This window comes from Pipra filicauda, unplaced genomic scaffold, assembly GCF_003945595.2.
Source record: "Pipra filicauda isolate LSUMZ 115617 unplaced genomic scaffold, ASM394559v2 scaffold269_size1075953_pilon, whole genome shotgun sequence".
Taxonomy (NCBI): domain Eukaryota; kingdom Metazoa; phylum Chordata; class Aves; order Passeriformes; family Pipridae; genus Pipra; species Pipra filicauda.
In genome coordinates this window covers 535255-559728 of record NW_024104386.1, presented here as the reverse complement: position 1 = coordinate 559728, position 24474 = coordinate 535255, and the positions used below count along the sequence as shown (strand labels likewise).

Sequence of the window (24474 nt, the reverse complement as noted above, 5' to 3'; positions counted from 1 at the left end):
CCATCCCATCCCATCCATCCCAGCCCAGCCCCACACCGAAGCCCAGCCCATCCCACACCCCTATCCCAGCCCATCCATTCCCCACACCCCATCTCATCCCCACACCCATCCCATCCCATCCCCACACCCAATCCCTCCCATCCCCCACACACCCCATCCCATCCATCCCACAACCCCATCCCATCCCCACAGCCCCATCCCATCCCATCCCCACAGCCCCATCCCATCCCATCCCACCCCCTATCACATCCCAAGCCCCAACACCCCATCCACCCAAATCTCATCCCCAACCTCCATCCCATCCCCACACCCCATCGATTCCCCACAACCCAATCCCAGCCCCACACCCCATCCCATCCCATCCTCCCACCAACCCCATCCCATCCCCACACCCCATCCCATCCCCACACCCCTATCCCATCCCATCCCATCCCACCCCCTATCCCACCCCTCCCGCCCCGTCCCGCCGGTCCCTCCCGCCGTCCCGGCTGTCCCCGCGCTCTCTCCATGGCGGAAGCGGGCGGGGCCGGGGCTGTGGCGGAGCCGGAGGCCCGAGAGGCCGCGGGACGGGCGGGGACGGTGAGTGCGGAGGGTCCGGGCGAGCACCGACCCTCTTCTTCCTCCTCTTCCTCCTCCGGCCCCTCCGGGACCCGGGGACGGGGCGATCCGGGGGGTGTGCGGGGAGCGAACCGAGAGGACTGGGGTGATAGAAGGGGGTGTTCGGGGGTCCTCCGGCAGGGAGGGGAGGTTTGGGGTGCTTGGGGGGCTGTGGGAGGCGGTGAAGGGATTTGAGGGGTGTAGGGATGGGGTGGGGGTGAGCAGGGGGATGTGTGTGTTGGGATCCTGTTGTAGGGACGGATGTTGGATTTGGGGCTCCTGGGAGGGAGGGAAGGGCCCTGGGGGTGAGCTGCGGTGATGGGAGGGGATGTTTGGGGGGTCCTCTGGTAGGGAGGGGAGGCTTGGGGTGCTTGGGGGGGTCTGGAAGGCGGTGAGGCGAGTTAGAGGCGAGTTAGGGGATGTAGGGACGGGGTGGGAGTGAGCGGGGGGATGTGTGTGTTGGCGCTGGGATCCCGTGGTATGGATGTAGGGTTTGGGGGTTCCTTGGGGTTCCTTGGGGGTTCCTTGAGGGGGTGTGGGAGGCCATGGGGGGAGTTGGGGTGTTGGAAGGTGTGGGGATGGGGTAGGGGGTGGGCAGGGGGGTGTGGGGATAGGGTGGGGGTGAGTGGGGGTGTATGTGCTGGGATCATGTTGTATGGATGGATGTTGGAATTGGAGGGGGTGTGTGGGAAGGGAAGGGCCCTGGGGGTGAGCTGGGTGGACTGGGGTGAGCAGGGCTGATGTGAGGGGGTGTTTTGGGGGTCCTCTGGCAGGGAGGTGAGGTTTGGGGAGTTTGGGGGGCTGTGGGAGGCAATGAGGGGAGTTTGGGTCTTGGGGGTTGTTGTGGTGAGTAGGGGGATGTGTGGGTTGGGATTGGGATCTTTTGGTGTGGATGTTGGAGTTGCAGGGTGCCTGAGGGGTAGAGGAGGAGGATTTGGGACTCTGAATGGGGTTTTGGTTGAGCTGGGGATGGCTTGAGGTGAACTGGGATAACATGAGGGTTTGGGACCTGTGGGATGGGAGTAGGATTTGAGGGTGTCTGGGGTGCTTGAGGAGTGTATGGGGGGACTTGTCAGTCCTGATTGAGGGGGTGTATGTGTGTGTTTGCTTTCAGGGTGTCTGGTTTTATTGAAGAGTGTGGGAAAGGGGTTCTTTTGGGAATTTTTGGATGCTTAACGTGGGGGAGAAGAGGCGGGAGTACTGTGAGTGGAGCAGGATGGATGTGGGAAGGGTCCTTAGTTGTATGGACTGGTGAGGGTACAGGGATGAGCTGGTGGGATGAGCTGGTGGGCTTTGGGAGGCTTCAGCTGGGCGAGGTGGGTGTATTTTTGGGAACAGGTAAAGTATATAGTGTTCCTGACAGATTATGGTGAGGCAAAGCTTCAGAACCTCCCGGAGTTGTTATGGTGTGGTTTGGAGGCCTGTCCATTGGGACAGTGGGATTGATGGAATGCTGGGGTTTGAGGTTTGTGTAACATGCTTCATTCCTGATAATTCACAGGAGTTTGTGTAGACAGGAGATTTGTGATGGTAAAGGTTTTCTACATGCTTCCCTTTGGGGATAAGGATAAAGCCTGTAGGATTTATAGGAGCCTGTAAGCTCTGGATATGCACAAATCCTGTTTTAAAATTTGAGATAACATTGTGCTTTCAGACTGCTTTAATTCACTGCTCAGTCTGGAGAGTGGCTCTTGTTGCTGTAGGTCTGGGATGTAGCTGGTCAGCACTGCTGGGAGCATGGAGGGGGAGAAGTTGGGGTGGACCACATGGATACAGCTCCTGCAACCTTAGGAGATGAGAATTTAACAGTGGTTTTTATTTGCTTGTTTATATACGTGAGAAGAGGGTAAAATCCACCTTGTGATCCCACAGAGATGTACTAACTCTCCCTCATGAACCACATGCCAGTTGTTTTCTTTTCTTTGGACTGAAACCAGCCCTTGAGCTGCAGCTCTGTTAAAGGTTTTGTGTTTGATTGAGTCAACCTGAATCTCTCTCGTAGTCCAGCATCCCACCTGTAGCTGTCCATGACTCCCTCTGGAGATTGCCTGCCTGAGGAAAGATGCTTTAGTGCAGTAGTTATGGTCATGTGTGAAGCTGTCACATGTCCAAAAAACTTCACAGGCTGCTTCAGGACCATGGTAACATCCACTAAAGCCTTCTGCTCTTCATTCAGGAGGAAGGTCAGGACTGGAAAAAATAGTTGGATGTTGTTGTGTTTGAAGTTTGGATGCAGAAAGAAGGGAAATGTGGCTCTGAACAGGGAGGGAAGTCAAATACTTGAGAGAAATCCTGGTAGCAAGACATGTCTTGTTAGTGTTGTGCCATTCTTGGAAGGAAACTTTCTGCTTTTGATGGTTAGATAGAATAATTTCTGAAAGAGCTGTATTTTAACATCATTCCCCTCATGAACCATGCACTGGTTTCCATTTGCTCTCAGAGCCTTTTGAGTAGATTGTTTCCTAAGTACAGGCAATCAAGCAGGAGTTTGTGGAGCATGTGGGGAGGTGTGAGCCTGGTGAGTTGGGTCTAATCTCCTTACCCGGAGGAGTTGTGTAACAGTGTAGTAAAGTGCAAGGGGTCTGATTAAGGCTGCCTTGATAATCCCCAAGCAGACACTGGAGAGAGTTGTCTGCTGCTTAGGAAGTGAGGGAGGGAGGAGTTGTGAGTCAGGTAACCTAGACACCTACTATGGAAATACACCAAAGAATTGTTTGTTCTAATAGTGGTAAATGTGTGCTGTTTGAGTCCTGCACTAAACAGTTTTATTTTAAAGTGTTGTTGGGTGTACAGATGGTTTAAATAGTGAAAAATCAACTTGCTTTGCTTCGGTCAGAAATTACAACTTGTTCTCCTGAAACAATTGGTCAAAACACATCTCAGTGTTCTGGCTGCTTTGTGCCAGTAAAATCTCAGTGGTCTGATGTTGGTGTGATGTTATTAATTGTGAGTACAGCAGGATTTGATATCTGCCCAGTCCAGAGACACGAGTACTTTGCCCACGTTCAGGACCCAAGGTCAAAGACCTGCCACGTACAGGTGCTTGCAGATCTTTGTGCTCCTGACCCTGAGCAAACCGAAGGAGCCTGGAGGAGGAAAGGGCGGTAGATGTGGAACAGGAACAGCATCCAGTCACTGGGTTACAGGCACACCTTGACCAGTTTGTGACAGTTTGTCACGGGTGACGTGGCAAAAGTGGCTTGCAAGTAGTTAAAACTCCCAGGGAGGGGACATCGGTAACTGTCACAAACTCAGAGCACTCTGTGCAAGGAACAAGAGGCTTGTGACAAAGGAAAAGGAGAACTCAAAGCCTCCTTGGTGGGTGCTTTGTCCCAGGAAGGAGTGTGGATTCATTTCTGCAGTGAAGTCTGGCAGTTAATTTGGAATTGGCCTGGTGGGGACCTGCAGCAGATCTTCCCCAGGAGATCAGAGGATCCCTCTGATGGGCAGCTGATACTCAGGGACAGCCTCGTGCCCTGCACCAGGGAGGTTTGTATGTCTTGGGAAGCTGTACCACTCCATATGTGCAGGTGGTGATGTTTGCCTTAGTGCTGAATAAATATATGAATTTTAAACTCTTACTGTTAGTGACACAGGGAGCTGAATAATTTCATAGGCCAGATAGGTTTTAGAAAATGTATTTGATTTTTCTAAGCTTGGTGCTTTTTAGTTTTCCTGACCATCTTTTGCCTGTTCTGGAGTTATTTTGGAGTTAAACTTCATCAGTGCTACCAGCTTTTCACCATTAAACTGTGCTGTTCTGAGCAACTGTGCTTAAAAGCTGACTGTGTTAAAGTTAATATTTCTGAGTTAGCAGGTGTATTTTTTGGTTTTATTTCACTTGTATGTTAATTTTCTGCACTGTTTCTTTCATGGCTGCTACCACAGCACCTTAAAGAACAATGTGATGTTTCAAGCTGACATAACAATCTTGATTATTGTTGAAATTCTTTTTGCTGGGTGTTGACATGAGGTTTTTGTGAGCTGGGTTTGATTTTACTCAACTGGAGAAGAACTGTGAGAGGGCACAGTGGAAAAAGAATAGCATCTGATTCTTCGATTTCCATTTTAAAAGTTCAAAATAACACTTTTCAAGAGATGTCTGGTCTTCTGTGGTTTTAATTTGCTTTTCTAAGGGAACAAGTTATGTGCCATTGTGCTTTCTGATAATTGTAGTTGCTTTAACCTGCTGGCAAATTGCTGCCACCTTGGACAGAGGGATTGTTCCCACAAATTGTGTGGAAATGATTCTTCTGGAGCAGAAATCAGATCTTCTTAGTGCTGCCTGTGGTAGGAACTCAACCTTTATTAGAAATCAGGGCATTTTTAAGAGTTTCTTTTGCCTGAACTAGAAGAGTTTTTTGCTCCCTGGACTTCTTAGACACGAAAAACATGTTTTGATGAGACACATTTCAAAGATACTTTGAGCATCCTAATGAATTGTGTGATACAGGGCTGGTTAAAACAGTCCTTCTCTATCTAAAGTTTGAGTTCACAGGGTGATTTTGTTTCTTTCTTTTTACTCCCTAATGCTTTATTTATGTAGTTTGCCTGAAGCCAAGTAAATGCCTTTATTTTTCCTTTTTTTTTTTTTTTTCCTTTTTCTTCCTTGACTTGTGTCTGATAATCCCTTAAAATCCACTGATTTAGAGCTGCTCTTTTATTGGACTAAATTAAAAAAATTATGATTGGGACATGATAAATATTTTGCATATCATTTCATAGTGTCTTTGAATGTGTGTAGAAATTAATACATTAATTAATAAGAAAATAAATTGTTTTCCCTTAGGCAAAATACTTTCTAGGATATGTTTACCCACTGCAGGGGAGTTTTTATAGTAAATATGCATGTAAATATAGGTTATTAATTAGGTTTTTTTTAATGTTCATTATGGTTCTCTTTCAGATATTATGTGAGCTGCTGTGTTAGTCCTCTGGATCCTCATGGTATGTCTGAAGGACAGATCTCTGCATGTTCTGAATGTACCAGGTAAATCCCAATAATAACTTTCCATGGGAGTTTGTGACCAGGAAGACAAGAGAGGGCAGCTTTTATTCTATATTTAGCCCTAGGTGAGTCTAAAAAGAGCCTGACAGGCTGTAGCCTAAAATTTATTCTTGGATTTGTGTGTTGCAGTAGAAAATGAGGGAACTGCAACATTCCTGCAGCTGTTTGCAATTCCAGAGATGCAGCAGGCCCATAAATAAGAACTTTGCTCAGCGTTTCTGCTGCCTAAATAAAGCAAAGCAGGGAAAACAGGGATGTTTTCCAGGTAGATAATTCCCCTGTCAAATCGCCTGCCTCTCCTTTTAGTCTGAGAGAGGCAAAAAATGGGCACAGTTTGGTTGCCTTTCCCCGGCAGAGGTGGTGCAAGAGGTGCTGTTCAGTCTCAGTGCTGAATAAACTCTTTCCCTGACGTGTTCCTGGCTGGAATTTTGGCTTGGAAACTCTCTCACCTCCCCGAACCCAACGTGATGTTCCATTTTCAGGTTGTCCTCATGAATACTCCAGTGGAGAATGTCCCTGATCTTCTTTGCCTGCGTGGTGAGGGTGAGGGATGGGCTTCCCCTCTCGGCCTCCACGGATTTTCATTTCAACCAGGACTTTCTGGAATGCAGGAAGAGATTAAAGGCCTTATCCTCAGCCCTGGCACGGTACCCAAGCCGAGGCACAGCAAAGGGACGTAACCTGAGCATCCAGTAAGTCCCTGGTTGGTTTATTTTTTTGGGGGGCTTTTATTTTTGAAATAATTATCCTTGGGAATTAGTAGAATTTTGGGTATGGTCTGTAGGGCCTGAGTCCAGTCTGAAATCCCACTGTGCCTGTCTGGGTTGTCAGCACCAGGTATTTTGAAACCTTATTTCTCAGCACACAGCTCCTGCTCAATTTAGTGAGCATATGCACACTAAATATATATTTATATATTTTCATTATACATATATATATAATATTCATTATATATATATTCATTATATATATAACACATATATATTTATATTTAATATATATTTATATATTTTCATACATATACTTATATATTAATATGTAAATATTATATATCCATACTAATGTATTTATATGATTTTATATATATTATATATATTTCTATATATATTTCTATATATTTTATATATACTCTATATATTTTTATATATTTTATATATATTTTATATATTTTACAAATATTACTTAAAATTTATATATTTTATATATAATTTATATATATACAGAAATTTATGTTATATATTATATTTATATGTTATATATTATATTTATATAAATGGTTTTTAAATATATATATAGAAATAGATTATTTATTTTATTATATATTAACACATTATATTTATACACCTACATATTTACACATATGCATTCACACATACATATTTCCACAGACATATTTACATCGTATTTACACACATTTATACTTTTATATGTGTTTTGCTTGTTTTCATTTGTTGTAGCCGAGCTTTCTGCTCGATGGGCAGTGCTTGTTACTGTTACCACTTGGAGTATCATGGATTTCTGCTTCTTTAAGGTGGCATCCTATTGCCTTGGAATGACTAAGTTTAAGAGAAGAAAGTTATTAAAGAAATTAAGAAGAAAGACATTAAGAAATTTATTTTAAGCTCGTTTAAGAAATGAGTTTTAGCTTGTGATTGCACCTCTGGTGAGCAAATGTGAGAAAACTTGAAGTGACCCTAAGCTAAATCTAAGCATCCATTTTTGGGGGAGTGGTTGGAGAAAAAAAGATCCATGAATTTGCTCTGAAACAGTTGGAAAAGCAGAGATTTGCATTGGAATTCCTGGTCAGTCCAAGCAAAATTGTGCCCTTTGATGGCAACAAGTCCTGCTGCTTTTAATCTCCTGTCCCTGCAGAAGCTGCTCTGCTCTGGCTCTGGAGTGAGAGGGGTGCAAAGAGATCCGTGGCAAAAGGGCCAGAAATTACTGGCAACTTGGGAAAGGTGGTTTTAGGCAGGAATGGTGTTGATCCTCAGCTGGGAGCTGGGAATAGCAGGAATTTGGGGAACCTACCCGGTGTAACTGGGCTGTCAGAGCCAATCCAAACCCTAAATCCCAAGTGTGTGATAGAACAAATAAAAATGGGGTAAAATAGAAACCACGGGAATGAAATGAAGTTGGGATGAAATGCATGGATAATAGGAGAGAGAAAATCCAGAGGGAGAAATGTTTCAGCTTCAAACCTGTGGTGTTTGACTGAATTCCTGCTGACAAAGGGCTGAGCTGGAAGAGAAGATCTCCCTGATAAGGTTCCTGGAAGGAATTGGGCCCTTCTCCAAGTGGAAAGTTCAACGTAAATGTGGGAATCTTGGACATAAATGTGGGAATCTTGGACATAAATGTGGGAATCTTAGACATAAATGTGGGAATCTTAGACATAAATGTGGGAATCTTAGACATAAATGTGGGAATTTTAGACATAAATGTGGGAATTTTAGACATAAATGTGGGAATCTTGACCATAAATATGGGAAACTTTGACATAAATATGGGAAACTTTGATATAAATATGGGAAAGTTCAGTATAAATATGGGAATCTTGGACATAAATATGGGAAAGTTTGACATAAATATGGGAAAGTTTGACTTAAATATGGGAATCTCTGACATAAATATGGGAAAGTTCAGTATAAATATGGGAATCTTCAACATAAATATGGGAAACTTTGACATAAATTTGGGAAACTTCAACACAAATGTCAGAAACGTCAACACAAATATGGGAAACTTCAACATAAATATGGGAAGCTTTGATATAAATATGTGAAACTTCAGTATAAATATGGGAATGTTCAACATAAATATGGGAAACTCCAGCGTAAATATGGGAATCTTTGACATAAATACAGGAAACTCCAACATAAATATGGGAAACTTCTACACAAATGTGGGAATCTTTGAGGTAAATGTGGGAATCTTTGAGGTAAATGTGGGAATCTTTGACATAAATATGGGAATCTTTGACATAAATGTGGGAATCTTGACATAAATGTTGGAAACTTCAACACAAATATGGGAATCTTTCATGGGGAGTGAGGAATGCATGTGCTTACTGGGAACAAGCTTCCTTGGGTTTAATTTTTTTTTTTTTTTTTAATTTGGAGACCCGCTGAATTTTCTTTCAAAGTTGGTTTTCTGGCCACCTTGTTCCTTATTAATGTGATTTAAAGCCAGCCTGGGAGAAAATGTCCTCGATTTGGACTGATGTACCAATTTAATCAACTCTGTGTGGTGATATTCAGTGTGCTCAGGTGTCCTGGGCCAGTTAAGAATAAATAATTGTCTGAGAATAGATAAATAAATCTCCAGGGGCTGCAGGGCTGTGACAACAACAAAAAAAATAATACATTTTTTTGCAGTCTGCTCCTTCAGCTCCGTCTGTACGTTTTGTGTTGACAGAAAACACAGTTTAATCCTCGTCTTCGGCAGCACTTTTACCTTTTTATGTTGATATTACTCTTTTATTTCTTTGCTTCTGTCCCAGCTTCCTCTCCTCTGGGGATGTTGCCTGCATGGCAATCTGTTCCAGCAGCTACTCCACCATCATGGCCTTCTGCTTCCTGGAAGAGCTTCGCTGGGAATTCTCTGCTTCCTACGACACAACCAGCATCAACTTGGCTTCCAGGCCTTATGCTTTCATTGAATTTGGTTGGTAACTTCGGCCTCTGACTGTCAAAATTCTCTTGTCTTGCTACTTTTATCAGGTTAAATAATGTTTCCAGGCCAAAGCCTGGTTGTGCAAGTGAACCTGGGTGTGCCTTTGCCTGTGTGTGTGTATTTTGAAACCTTGTTTTTCAGCACCACAGCCCCGAAGCTCCTGCTCAGTTCAGTGAACATAGATATTTATAGACTTCTAGATAAATACATATTTATATATGGTACACTTATATATAATATTTTATATATTATATTTATATAAATGGTCTATACAAATATATATAATCATTTTAGTACAAAAATTACAAATATATATATAATTATTATTAAAAATATATATAATAATTATTACAAATATATAATTATTATTACAAGTATATATAATAATTATTACAAATACATAATAATTATTACAAATATATAATAATTATTACAAATATATAGTTATTATTACAAATATATAATTATTATTACAAATATATAATTATTATTACAAATATATAACAATTATTACAAATATATAAATATCATTACAAATATATAAATATCATTACAAATATATAAATATTATTACATATATATAAATATTATTACATATATAAATATTATTACAAATATATAAATATTATTACAAATATATAAATATTATTACAAATATATAAATATTATTACAAATATATAAATATTATCACAAATATATAAATATTATTACAAATATATAAATATTATTACAAATATATATAAAATATTATTATTACAAAATAAATAATTATTTATTTTATGATATATCAACACAATCACTTTGTGTTTGTGCACACACATATTTACATGATATTTCCACATATTTATATTTTTAGATGTATTTTGCTCTTTTCCATTTGTTGTAGCCAAGCTTTCTGCTCAGTGGGCAGTGCTTGTTGCTGTCAGCAGTTGGATTATCATGGAATTCTGCTTCTTTAAAAGGGCATCCTGGTGCCTTGGAATTACTGAGTTTAGGAGGAGAAATTTATTCAAGAAATTAAGAAGGAAGAAATGAAGACATTTATTTAAACTCATTTAAGAAATGGGTTTTAGCTTGTGATTGCAAGGAAGGAGGAAGATCTTAATGCCTTAAACTACTGGATTATTGGGTGTGTAGTGACAGAGAGTTCATCTGTGATTAATGAACAAGCAGAGAAGAACAAGAAATTGATATCTCAGACACTTTAACATAATTAAAAAATCTGATGAGTGGAGACAGATGAGAACAGGAAAAAAGGGAGACAGAGCAGATTATTGGGAGACAGAATAGATTATTGTGGGCAGCTTTATTTCTGGCCTGACTTACAGTCTCATAAAGCTTCAGAGTCATGCCCAGTGTTTCTTTTTTAACCTGATATAATTTGTTTTCTTGCCAAGTGGGAGCTGCTCTGCTGAACCTCACACACAATTCCCTCGCAGTGAGAAACTGCCGTGGGAGAGGATGAAATCCTGCAGTGGGTTTGCACCCTTCTGTCCAGATTTCAGTCATATTTTTTTTTAAGCTCATGCTTAAAAGATTGAGAAATCCACAAGGAAAGCTTATTAAACAGCCTTCTGGGATTTTGGGTGCATTCCCTGCAGGGCACGTTACAGCCATGGTGTGATTTTAGATTGAGATCCACGTTATTCCTTTTTCTTTTTTAACTTGAGTAGGAATTGGGTAATTTCTACCTTCTTTTAATTGCATGAGGGTCTTTTTTTTAAAGAAAAAACACACCCTTTTTTTATTTTATTTTTACTGTTATACTTTGTTATTGAGTTTACCTAATATCGTGATAACTGATTTATTTATTTAATCATCTTCTTCCCTGTGTTTGGATCTAAGAAGCACTTGATGCCTGAGATCTTAGCCTTTTGTCTGGTAGTTATAGATATTATTATTATAATTATCATTATTATTTTAATTATTAATATTACCTATAATTATATATATAGAGAATAATGTAGATACTCTTGCCTTCTCGACAGGCTGACATGGTAAAATGTAGGATTTTCCCCTGCTTGTGGCACTGTGTATTCCAGCACAACAGAACTAGAGCTTAAGCTATGTTTTAGAATAGAAAGAATATGTAATTAATTAATAAATACATAGATATAAATTAATACGTAGATATAAATGGTATATAAATATTAGATATTTATATAGAATATTTAAACAATATATAATATGTAAATAAATAAAAAGTTATAATATATAATTATAAATAATGCATAATTATAATATAAATAAAATAATATAAACAAATACATAAATATAAACACTATAATAATATAGGTAAATAATATATAATATATAAATAATATAGAATATATACAAGCTATAACAGTAGCTTAAACACAACATGCTACAGGTATTACAGATATATCATATCCAGTAGTAGCTGTGGGCCACCTGTGCAATATTTGATATAGATTTTACTTATAGGATAAATGTTTCTGCATTTTATTCCCCTAAGCATTTGAAATAGGTTGAATTTGCCCATATCTTTCCACAATTCAATAGGAAATAGCCCTACCTGCAGTGAGTACTTGGAGGAATTCCCTGCCTGGGCTCAGCACAATTCCTGTCCAACCAGCAGCCACAGTTGTGGAAAGGGATTTGCTTGTGACTGGTGTTAAATTGAAAGAGGGAGAGATGAAGGAGAGTGATCTGTGCATGGATCTGTGGCTTGGACATTGATGGAATCACTGTGGAATTGCCTCTGCTGGCCAGAGCTGCTTCATGACTCAGATATAGATTGAATTAATTTACCTCTGTGCTGGGCAAATCCTTGTCATGGTTAAAGCCCAGGAATTGCTTCTCGTGGTAGTTCACGGGTGGTTTGAGATACGAGTTGACATCCACCCTGGGATGTGAGGACTTGTTTGCAGTCCACTGGCAGGATGTGGAGATTAAAATGTCCAGAAGGCTGAAAGAGGACAGGTTTAGACTGGATATTAGGAAGGAATCCTTGGCTGTGAGGGTGGGGAGGCCCTGGCCCAGGTTGCCCAGAGAAGCTGTGGCTGCCCCATCCCTGGAAGTGTCCAAGGCCAGGTTGGAGCAACCTGGGCTAGTGGAAGGTCTTTTCTGGAACAAGATGGTCTTTAATGTCCTTTCATTTTAGGATTCTGTGATGTACAGTACCTAGAAGAAGTATTTTTTTTCCCTAACTAGCAGTGGAATTTTATACCTGAAACTAATAAGAAATGAAGAAATTAAAACCAATTAAAAAAGACTGCTGCAATATCATTAAGAATTTCCCTAATTAAGGTTTAATAATGTAAAGGGTCAGTGATTAAGCAGTTAACTTTTGCAGAGCTGACTGAAGCAGGTTCCTCTATTGTTCCAGACAACATCATTCAGAAGGTGAAATTCCATTTCAACAGTACCCGTGGCTCTCGAGCCAAGGCCAACTGGGAGAAGGTGGAGGAGGAGCTGAAATTCCAGCCCCCAGTTCAGCTGAAACTGGAGGACACGGAGCTGCTGAATGGGATGACCAATGGTGGGCACTCAGGAGTTCATTTGGAGGTTGGTAAGTCACTGCTACCCAAGGTGACAGCAGATATCCCAACCCTCACTCTGCAAATGGCACACAACAGGTTCCTTTTGTGTTGAGAAATACATGTTTTTATCTTGTGTATGAAGCAAAAAAAGACTTTTCTGTCGTAGGAAACAACATTTGGAATTTACATTATGGCAGGTAAAGGTAATTAGTGCCTTTAAGGACCTGTGGTGGTGTCTTTTTCCAGCCTTAGATCAGCTTCTCTGTATGGAAAATTGTTTCTAACTGGACTTGGTATTTGCCACGTTAAATTCTCCTGCTTTTAAAGTCCGTGTTTGTTCAAATTTCTATGGCAAGAGGAGCTCAAATGAATTCATTGCTTGTGCAAACTCATAATAAAAGATACATAATTGTAGTCTGAATGAGTTTCTTCAGTCTCGAGGCAAGAAAAGCTGAGGAGAATATGAGCTGAGGGTAAAACTCTTGTTCCCAGACTGCCTTGAGTTGTTCTCCCCTCTTTGCTTCCCCCTTTGACCTTGTTCTTTAAAATTTAGTGCATTTGCCTAAAATTCTGAAAGAGGATTTGTGTATCTGTATGAACAACACGTGGAGCCTTGACAAGAGACTTTTCTGTAACAAAACCTGACATTTTACCTGCTGTTGTTTAGGTTGGAAAAAACCCTTAAGATCATTGAGTCCAACAGGAAACCAAACACTGCCAAGCCCACCACTAAACCCTTCCCTGTTTTAATCCTATTAACATGGTGGTTTAGATGCAGCTGGAGTGCCATGAGCTTGTATTTCCTCCATTTTTTTTTTTTTTTTGTCGTTCTTGGCTTATGAAACACTAATAAAATTAAGTTCCACTTGCTCAATCTTATTGTTTGTGATGGATGAGCTGGAATCTAATTTGACATAGGTATTTTAAATTAAAATATAGCAGGGCAGTGGCCAGGAAGAATTAAAAATAGAATTGAAAGGCCTGTATTTGCCAGTCAGGTTTGTGAGTGCTCCTCAGAGCTGTCCTTGAAGGTTAAATCTTTTCATGATGTGACAGGGTGTAGAAATTCTTTGCACTGTTTTTTTTTCCTTTTGAACAGCTTCAGTGCCAGTAAATATTTGCAATCCAGTCTGTGCCCACAGACCAGAAATACATTTCCAGTTCCCCCATATCCCTAATTGCTTCCCATCTGGCTTTTTATTTCTGGCTCTCCTCTCTGCTCTAACCCAAGTACTCTCACACATTGTTCTGCTTTTATTTTAAGGATGGTGTTTGTGTTCATCTGTTTCCCTCCTCTGGAGTCGGCTTTCCTGGCTTATGTCTCTCCCCTCTCATCATTCCCTACCAGCTGAATCCCTACTTTGCTGCTCTATGTTTAGCTGTGTGCATGGTGTTTGTTCCTAAATTGATGTTATTTATGTGATGGCCCTGCTGTTCTTGAAGGGCTGTGGTTGCAGGTGAGCAGGATTTCACTGTGTCTGCATTCCCTAGTGCAGATAGATCAATCCATGGATTCCCTAGTGCAGATACATCAATCCATGGATTCCCTAGTGCAGATAGATCAATCCATGGATTCCCTAGTGCAGATGGATCAATCCATGGATTCCCTAGTGCAGATGGATCAATCCATGGATTCCCTAGTGCAGATGGATCAATCCATGGATTCCCTAGTGGCATGGATTCCCTAGTGGATCCATGGATTCCCCATGGACATGGATTCCCTAGTGCAGATGGATCAATCCATGGACTCCCTAGTGCAGATGGATCAGTCCATGGATTCCCTAGTGCAGATAGATCAGTCCATGGTTTCCCTAGTGCAGATACATCAATCCATGCATTCCCTAGTGCAGATGGATCACTCCATGGATTCCCTAGTGCACATGGATCAATCCATGGACTCCCTAGTGCAGATGGATCAATCCATGGACTCCCTAGTGCAGATGGATCAATCCATGGACTCCCTAGTGCAGATGGATCAATCCATGGACTCCCTAGTGCAGATGGATCAATCCATGGACTCCCTAGTGCAGATGGATCAGTCCATGGATGATCAGATGATCACATGGCTGTAACTGGCTCCTGGATTCTTTGAAGCCATGTGAGCTCATCCCTGACCCTTCAATTTAGTGTGAAAAGGGATGGAAAAGTCAGGGCAGTTTTGTCCTTGTTAATATTTATGGGAACAAGAGCTTTTTCATCTCTTTTATTTCCATTCTCCTGTTGGTTCCTTCCTGTGTTCACTAAACCCATCCCAACTCTTGCTAGAAAAGCCCTTACACTGATCCACACCTACCCAAGCCCAGCTGCTGCTGCAGGGCCTCACCCTGTGCCATGGGATGGGCACAGCTGATGGTGCCCTGGAGGACACAGGTACAGCAGAAATGTGAAGTCTGAGTAGCTTTCTGTGAAGAGGGAAGAGTTTTCTCATCAGAACTGGCTCTGGGAAGCAGAACAACTTGTGCAATTTGGCCAGTAAATGTGCTGGGAAATTATACAGCTGCTCTTGATGAATGTTCCTAATGTTTTGTAGGCACACAGGGAGTCCTTCTGAGTCCTTTTCAAGGTGTTTTTTGAAGCTGTCTCACATCTCTTGTCTTTTGTGTGCTTGTATTTCATTCTAAACTGTTTGAGTCTGATTCCATTTCTCACTCCTGATGCTCCTTATCCAGAGCTTTGAGTGAGTGACTCACTGCCAGCCCCTTGTGCTGTGCCTTGAGGAGGCAGCACAGAGTGTTGGTGTTCAATGGGCAGAGGCCTCTGCTCACAAAATCTTTTATGGGCAGAGCTTTCAACTTCTTCCTTGTGTGAGGGTGTTTTCACAGAGCTGTTCTGTGCATGTTCAAACCTGCAGGTGCATTTTGCCTGGGTGCTCCGTCACCCACAGTTCCCAAACATTTCTGTGTGGATCTGGTGCTCTGGAATGCACAACTTCTGCACTTGAAGAGTCAAATCAGTTTGAAACCCAGTTAAAATTTATCTGTTCTTGTGCAAAACTGTGCTGTCTTGGACTAAGTGCTTGTACTCTCCTGTTCCCTTATTTAATTTAATAAGCCATTCTAATATGAAATTCTCTTTAAATTATGATTGAATGCACACAGGGAAGTGTGATAATTTTTCCCTGAGCAGGACCAATCTCCCTTTTCTGTGCAGTTTCAGTTTGTGAATTAAACCTCAGAATTTAATGGCAGAAATAAAGCTCCCCGATTTCAAGATCAGTTCTCACAGAATACAAACTCTGAACCCATGATATTTTAATCTCCCCTGCATCTGTGACAGCAATTCTTTTTATCCTCCTGGACTAAGGAAACTGTAACTTTTACATAATATTCCGTGCTGCAGAAGGAATATATGGAGACCTGCATTGTTCTTCCCTGGGGTCTGGGAACTCCTGACACGTGTAGTTTGCAGGATCTTGTTCAATGAATGACATCTGTGCTTGACAATTCTAATTTGTTTGAGAGACATTTTGTGCCTCTGAAGTAAATCTTAGAACCTGAGGAAAAGAAAGAGTCTTTATTTGGAAATTTCTGTGTGAGAGAGAGAGCTGTAGCATGATTTAATTGATCAAAAATAGCAGGAAACTGAATTCTGGGCTCAGTGAGTGAACAAAGATGCTGCCACAGCTTCTGCTCAGGGCACTATTTGGGCCTTAAACGTCACTGTCTGCCAAAAAAAAAAAAAGCCAAATTGCCTTTGATGACAGAGTTACACCACTCTGACTATAATATACAGCAATGCTCCATAAAGTGACACGTATCAAATGGAATTAGTGCAGTTGCTTTGGAGCTGAAATTGTGGATGTGTGAGTGTGTGCCAGACAAATTAATTGCAGAGACCCTTAGCAAAGATGCTTTACATCCCTCCATTAATTTGGCACCAAATGTTTTTTATATCCCTCTCTCAAAATCTCTTGAAGGAGAAGACAATAAAATGAAGCCAGAGTTTATTTCTAAGAGCCAGGGGCTGGATACACCTGGACAGGAGGCAGAAGATCCTGAGAGCTGGGGAGGTTTCTTGAGGGCTGGTTCATTCCCTCCCGTGTCTTGTGGTGCAGGAGAGGATTTGAATTTGGTATCTGAGCTGCAAACTCCCATTTTTTTTTTATTAAGCTGGCTGTGTCCTACTTGTGGTGACCCAAAGGCAGGGATGAAGTGTGGGGGAGTATCCAGGTGTGGAATCTCTTGTTGGGCAAGCGAGGGAAAACCGTAGGTGGGCTTTGGGACAGCCCTGGATTAGAGGCAGCAGATTCCCAAGTTAAACACACACTTATAATAATTGCTTTGACCTTAATTAGGTGTTTCATCAATGAGATTATCCTGAAGAAATGGTGTTAGGGAGTGTGGGTGTTGAGCAGTAGTGGAGAAGGTGAGAAAGGAAGGAGGCAGATAATTCCCTACCTGTGAAATGTGGGCAGCCTGAGCCCTCAGAAAGAAATACATAATTACTGGTTAAGGAAGAGATGAATTGCTGTCTTGCTGTTACGGGTGTCAGGAATCCAAGCCCTTTCCCAGACCTTTGGGTGCTGAGAGGCTTTTCTACTGACCTGTAAGGAGTGCTAAACATGCTAATCTGCTGTAATAAACACTTGAAAAATATCTCTGTGCACCATAATGCAAGACACTGATGCCAAATGGGTCAAGAAAAATTCTGTTCTTGATCTGTTTAAAAAATACTCCAGAGCTCTTGCTGATTTCTAGGTGTCTGAAGAACAGAACAGTGTAATGCAACAGCAAAAAATGGTTGTTCTGTTCATATTTAGTCTCCTCTGCAGCAAACACGAAAGGTTTTGAAAATGTTTGGAACCCACAAAAGCAGATTTGGGTTGTTTTCTGTTAAAAGATTCAGAGTAATAGTGCAAATTTTCACTGATGTCTGGTTTTCTTTTTTCTTTCTTTTAAGTCCCCACTTACAGAATGCAGCCTGTGACCCCCCTGGGGATCCTGTCCCTTGTCCTGAACATCATGTGTGGAGCTCTGAACCTCATCCGAGGAGTTCACCTGGCAGAATATTCATTTCAGGTACCTCTGATGGCACTGAATCCTGGGAATGAGCCAAAGGGAGACAATTCCTTGGGTAACCATGCTGAGGGTGGCTGTTCTGCTCCTTAGCAGAGCACACACCTTTCCACAATTAGTGTTTTGTTTCTCCAGGGAATGTACAACTTGTTACTCACCCTCTGGACCTGCTGTATTTTGTTGTATATCACAGCATTTTGCCTTTTATTCTGGTTAAAATTTGTAGAAATATTTTACTCTTGCCAGCCTGGCTGGATATTTTTTTTTTTTCCCCTCTCTGTTCTTATGTTTTAATTTTAGATCCTTCTCTGTAATTCTTTTTTTTTTTAAACGACCATGAAAGTGCAAACAACATTTTAAAAGCAAAAGTGTCCTGGTTGTGTGCTGACACAGTTTTATTTAGCAGGAACTGTCACATAAGCCTCAGTTCTTGGTGTCTTGTTCAATGATATTGATCTTGGTGTTTGACACTGTTACAGTCAATCAGCATAAACTAAGATGGGAGGTACTTGACTATTTTTATAGTGTTCTCAAATATCAAGCAACACTTGCTAAAAACTGTGCCTGACGTAGTTGTTTGTCACTTCTTTTAATCCCAACAGGAGGACCATGAAGGAATTGGGAATGTGATAGCTTTTTTTGTACCTTTTCTAGCCTGTGTTTTTCAGGTATGTTCACTGTAAATAAGATTCTTTCTGATGATTTTGATATTCTGATACACAAGACAGTGATTTTCGGCTAAGCAGAGGTTTTTAATATCCTACCTGAATGATTCCAGTGGAATCACTGGAAATACAGTTAAATATGGCACAAATTTATGGCACAAAATTACAGCTAAAATGGCACATAAATACAGTTAAAGGCACAATTTGACCCTTGGCAAACTGCAGTTGAGTGGGATAAATAAATGCTCTCTCAAAGATGATTCTTTCCAAAGGGATGAATGTCTTTCTGTCAGTGCTAAACTTAGTGATGGGCTTTTGTAGCCCACCTTGAAGGACTAAGCAAATCTTAGCAACATTATTGAAAATGTTTTAATTTACATTGAAAATTACAGTTCATTCTGGTGGCAAATGCAGTGCTTGACTTCCTCAGACTTTTCCCTAAGGGGTTATTTTTGCTGACTTCCTTATGCAGAAGTGTTTGAGGAAAATACAGTGTGCTCCAAATGGGTTTTTCTTGAAAAATTCCTTAAATTCCAAAAACAGTGCTGCACAACCTTTAACTTAAGGGCAATATGTTGTTGGAAAATCTTCAATTTTTAGCCTGTCATCACAGGAAGCTGCAGCAGTTGGGTTACTGGGAATAACATAATGCCTGCAGTGTGTTCATTCCCATGTGCTGTTGCATTTGAATGATGGTTTGAGGACCACTCTCTGCAGGTTTCTATTTATTTATGGTGCTTAAAACCTGCAGAGGGGTTATTTATTGTATCATGATACAATTCAGTGTCTTTCAGCCTTCTCACACCTCTGCTCAGGGCAGAGCTTTGAGGTGAATATATTAGTTTAGACCTAAATTCTTGATGCAAGTGGCTTTTCACAAAGAAAGGCTCTGTCCTGCTTTTTTTCCCAGTCAGTACCTGGAGCCAGGGAAGCTCAATAAAGGAATGTTGCCTCTCATCCTTTTGATTTGCAGCAGGCATCTTCCCAAAAATGCCTGTGCATAAATTACAGTGATCTCTGCCTGTGGCACCAGCACAGTTGGAAACTGTGACCTGAAGTGAGAAAGGCTGAGCTGCTCCTGCCTGAGTTAAAAAAGGGACTCTTCTGTCAGCACTTGGAGCTTTTAGTTTGCTCCTAAAAGGGTTGTTGCTCTTCACACGTTCTCAGCAAGTGGGTTCCACCTGTCCCAAGCAGCAATTCCCGCTGTATCCCAGGGTTTATGTAGTTCAACCCTGACACTGCCTCTCTGCTCCTTTTGCAGTGTTACTTGTACCTCTTCTACACCTCTGGGAGGAAGGTGAAGACATTTGTGCTCCTTTTCTGTGTCTGTTTTTGCAACATCCACCTCTATGGATTAAGGAACCTCTGGCAAATTGCCTTCCACATGGGAGTGGCATCCCTTTCCTCCTACCAGATCCTGACAAGGCAACTCCTGGAGAAACAGCCTGACTGTGGTGTATGAAAAAGCACTTGGGGTTTGCTACTCTGTTTTTACAACTGGTCGGTTTTTCTTTTCGTATTCACCTGGCCAAAAACAGCTCGGGGTATTTTTAGAGACTTGTCACAATGGCTGTTGCAAGGAGGGTAGTTCCAAGCAACTTGAAATAAGTAGGATGCTGGAATCATGTCCAACACCCAGTGAAGTGAGGAGTGTAGCTGGGTTTGATGTGGTGGTGGTGCACAGGACATCTTGCCAGGTGGCATCAACAGGTGGAGGTTCTTAACCATCCACAGGCTTTTACACCTTGACTTGCACCATCCACACAGCATTTTGCCATTTGTCTTTCTGCCTTTGGGACAGTTTGGCAGGTCAGTGTCTTGCCCTGCTTCTGAAAATGCCAAAACTGTGTGGCAAAATGAAGATCAAAGTGACAGAGAACGTTTTTGTCTCTGGAATTTGTGCAGGGTTGAGATTCTTGGTAAACGTTAGTAAAGGAGTTGTTTGCTGCAATTAGGTGAGTTCACAATCAGTGGGAAAAATGGTCAGGGGGAGTTTCAGGGTGATTTGTCTGGGTTTTGAAGGGCAGGAAAAGGCTGTGGCTCTTTTAAAAACCATAAAGGCTATAAATATCTCCTGGCTAAACTGCACATTGTAGTTAAGTGTGTGCTCAGTGGTTAATTGCAACAGTGCTTGGGCAGCATAAAATAAACCAAGTGAGTGATCTTTCAGCTCAAGTGGCCTTTGTTTCCTTGGTTAAGGTCACTTTTAGTACAAGGGCAATTCCATATTTGCTTGGTCTGTATGGATAATAAATCTTCCAAGCCTGCTTGTGCCAGGCCATTGACTCCTTCACCTTTTTAAAAGAAATTATGTGTGGCTGGTGAGTAAAAACCCATTTCCAGGAGTGGGAAGCAAGAGCAGGTTCTCTTCATTCTGTAGAACACCTTCAGTTAATGGTGTAGAGTTCTTACACTCAGATGAATTCCTGAGTGTGCACTTTGGAATATATAGGACTGCAGAGCTGGAACTCTTCACCTCTGCTGCACTGGCTGTGCTGGGATGTCACATATCCAGGTGCAGGGGGGCATTTTAGAACACAGATGAATAATTTAGGGCTGTCTGTTAAAAAAAAAAAAAATGCACAGCATTTTGATGCAGCAGGGTCGTGGGGATTCAAATCGAGGTGTAGAGAACTGTAGGTGCATTATTGTGGGATTATGGTCCTAAAATTTCCTTTTATTTTTGTTCTTGAGAATTTTTATTTGTTTTTTTTTTTTTTCTTTCTTTCTTTCTGGTCGCCCCGTTTCGTTCACCAAAGATTTCTTTTCCTCTCACATAATCTCTACCTCTGGTTGCAAAGAGATTAATTAACATGCAGCCGAGTTGTGGGTTTTTTGCAGAAACACTTAAAAAATTTACTTTCTTGTGTCTCAGTGACTTTTCCTGAAATCTCAGGATGCAAACACGAGTATCAGTGGAGGATCAGACCAGAAATTTGTGGTGCTGTACTTTGGAAGCACTCCTGGATGCAGCTGATTGCAACAACAGCAGGGATAGGCTGCCCATTACAACCTGACCAGTTTCTAGGACATCAAGGGACTTAATTCCAGAGCTTTTCCCGGTAGGAAAATGTAGATATTTCTTTTTCATTGCACTTACTGTAACACCAACATCATAAAAGCCTCTAAATGTGAGGCTGGTAGGAATGATGGAGGGATAGAATACAGTTGGAGCTGTGTGCCATGAGGGAATTCCCTTGTGTTATAAGGGAATGGATTAAAGTTTTTTGTCTGTCATTATCCCAGTTCTCTTTGAGTGGAAAACTGAAGCCAGAACTCAACCACTGTCCTGAAGACACCCAGGTGACCTCACAGATGTGAGGAGTTATAATTTATATACTGCTATAATGCTGCTCAGTCCCAGTTTTCCTTGGAAAGATTCTTTTGGAGACCTCGTGGGAACTAAGCCACGAGTTTGGATCACAAGTTTAAAAAAAAAAAAAAGAAAAAGCTGAAAAAAATACCACCCCAAAAATCTGATACTGGAAATTTGACACTTAAAAGGATACTGGATCTGATTGTATTTTCTGGGAGCATAAACTGGGTGTCAGCCCACTGGGTTATCATGGAGAATCATCCTGTGGGGAAAGGATGGAGGATTTTATACTACAGATGGACAAAACTTTGGGAAAAGGACTTTAGTGACATGACCCAACTCCCTGCTCCTGCCTTTTTAGCCTAAATCTGACTAAATGATCCAAAAGAGCTTTCCTGTTCCTTGGCTAAAGCCAGGCTGCTCCAGCTTAAGGCACACAGAGCATTTACAGCTGGGGCATTCCTCATCCTTGGACTAAGCTGACTGGAAGAAGCTGTAACATTCCCAATGATTCCCAAGCATCCAGCTGTTTGCTGTGTCACAAAACAAATCCCTGTGCCAGGTGATGTGACTCACAGCTCTGCAGCAGTGGTACAACAAGGTGTCTGGGTAATTTATGTAATTAACATAAAGTGGATAAAGGTTAAATTCAGCTTTCATTTAATTTTTTTTTCCTTAAAATGTTTCAGTAAAATCAAACCAAACCCGTTGGTTTAGTTCTGCCTTTGCCTAAACTGATATTTTTTTGCTTTGTGGATTAATTGGAGGATGTGACTGGATCTTTGTAATCTTTAGATCTTTCCTACTCAGTGACCAAAGCTCTGCTTTGCTGTTAGTCTTAATCCCTTTGCAACCTTTTTTTTTCCCCCCCTGTAATATTTGTAAACCATATTAAGGAATCTCCATGGATTAGTCTGTGTGCACTAACACTGTGCACTTTGCAGCTTTGGATTGGGATTCCAAGGATGAGGCAGAGCTCTCGTAGTTGGCCCTATTTTTATTTTTAATGTTGGTATTTAGAGTGGCTCCCACATCCACGTGGTATTTATACAGTTAAACATCTTCTCCTGGTGGAGCAGCAAGAGGAATAGAATAGTTTACATGGATCTCAGTGCTTTAAGATTTAATAAAAAAGAATGACTTGCAGTTTGAGTACATGAGATCTGACTCACAACGTGGGATTATTCCTGTATTGAATCAAATCCCCGGGGAGAAATCCATCCCTTTTTGTTCCACTTTAAACTGTTTAATGTAGTTTGAATTGCATCTTCTTAATTCTGTCAGTTTGCAAGATAAGTCTGCTGGAAACTCTTTTCCTCTCCCAGTAGCTCAGCACAAGAAAATTGGCAAAGAATAAACTCCAATAATTTCCAGATTTTCAGTGCTTAGTCACTTTATGAAGCTGATAATTTTCTGTGGTTTTTTTTTTTTCCCCCTTTCTCTCAAAAACCTGTTGAGTTTGTAGAAGGTGGGCTGGTACCTTTTTAGACATTTTTGCACTGTATTAATAATTGAACCTGTGTAAATGTGTATAAAAAATCATTTTGCATGTATATATGTACATATATCTAATAAATGGCTTTTTTTCTAATGGTTGTCTTCGTTTAGAGTTTTGAATTAACTGATTATATCAAAAACAAGTTGATCAGCTTTTCATTTTTGGAGGCACCTTTACTGTTCTGTGTGGCATCAGTTGAACTACGTAAATACATTTATAAATATGGGCAGAGAAACTTTGTTATCCAAGCAAGAGATTGCAGCAGGCTGTGATATAATATTTTTATAGCTTTAACAATCTTGCTCTTTAATTTCAGAGACTGTTGCAGGGGCTTTTCCTGCAAAACTTGTATTTTGAAGTGTTGAAGTGTGTGAAATAAGATGTAACACAGTCCCATAAGTCCTTCTCCAGCTTCCTGGAAGTGAGTAATTGGGATGTGGCAGTTTGCTGTTGGGATTTTAGCCTGGTCTCTGAGTGGAAATAGGCCAGTCAGTCCCTGCTCAGAGCTTGTGGACTTTTTTTTTGGCCATTTTCAGCCCTGAAGACACCAACCCATCAGCTTTACAGCAATGAATGGCTGTATGTGACAGAAAAATCCAGCTTTCCCACCACTGGAATGTGGTGGGTTCAGGTGTGCTTTGGGAAGGGTGCTTTGTGGGAAAGGACTCAGAGGACCCTGCTGGATCAGGAACCAGAATAATCAGAATAAGGTAAAAATCAAAGAGCTGGAAGAAATCAGGCTCGTGGAATTAGTGGGTTTGTCCCATTTTTCTGCTCCCTGGTTCACCACAGGAACGACACCTTCAGAGTGAAAGAGAGGGGGTTTAGCTCAGATGTCAGGAAGAAATTCTTCCCTGTGAGGGGGGGGAGGTCCTGGCACAGGTTGCCCAGAGAAGCTGTGGCTGCCCCATCTCTGGAAGTGTCCAAGGCCAGGTTGGAGCAACCTGGGCTAGTGGAAGGTGTCCCTGCCCATGGCAGGGGGTGGGACTGGATGATCTGTAAGGTCCCTTCCAACCCAAAGCATTCTGGGATTCTGGGATCTGTAGCAAAAGCAAAACATGATGCTCAGAGAGAGGGAGAAGCCCCTGGAATGGGGGGAGAGGTGGAGCAGGGGGAGGTAACAGGGGAGGGAGGAGGGAGCCTCATTCTTCTGAACTGCTCTGCCCTTTGAAATCGAGGTGTTATTTTTGTTCTGTAAA

At 41.4% G+C, this 24474-nt stretch overlaps 1 protein-coding gene across 4 annotated transcripts; it reads left to right on the top strand.

Moving 5' to 3' along the window:
* The first annotated feature begins 500 nt into the window (after positions 1–500).
* SEC22C (SEC22 homolog C, vesicle trafficking protein) lies at positions 501–23368 on the top strand. 4 transcript variants are annotated; one of them, XM_039382418.1, is made up of 9 exons: positions 1484–2780; positions 3934–4086; positions 5504–5587; positions 6088–6297; positions 9105–9268; positions 12628–12810; positions 17681–17799; positions 18399–18464; positions 19723–23368. In XM_039382418.1, exons 4-9 carry the CDS (start codon positions 6116–6118, stop codon positions 19921–19923), a joined length of 915 nt encoding a protein of 304 aa, XP_039238352.1. In that variant the 5' UTR covers positions 1484–2780; positions 3934–4086; positions 5504–5587; positions 6088–6115; the 3' UTR covers positions 19924–23368. The 4 variants fall into 4 exon arrangements, with proteins under 4 accessions (XP_027573090.1, XP_027573088.1, XP_039238353.1 ...); XM_027717289.2 differs by lacking the exons at positions 1484–2780; positions 3934–4086 and adding an exon at positions 501–579 and having other exon boundaries at positions 5504–5544; XM_027717287.2 differs by lacking the exons at positions 1484–2780; positions 3934–4086 and adding an exon at positions 502–579.
* The last annotated feature ends 1106 nt before the right edge of the window (positions 23369–24474 follow it).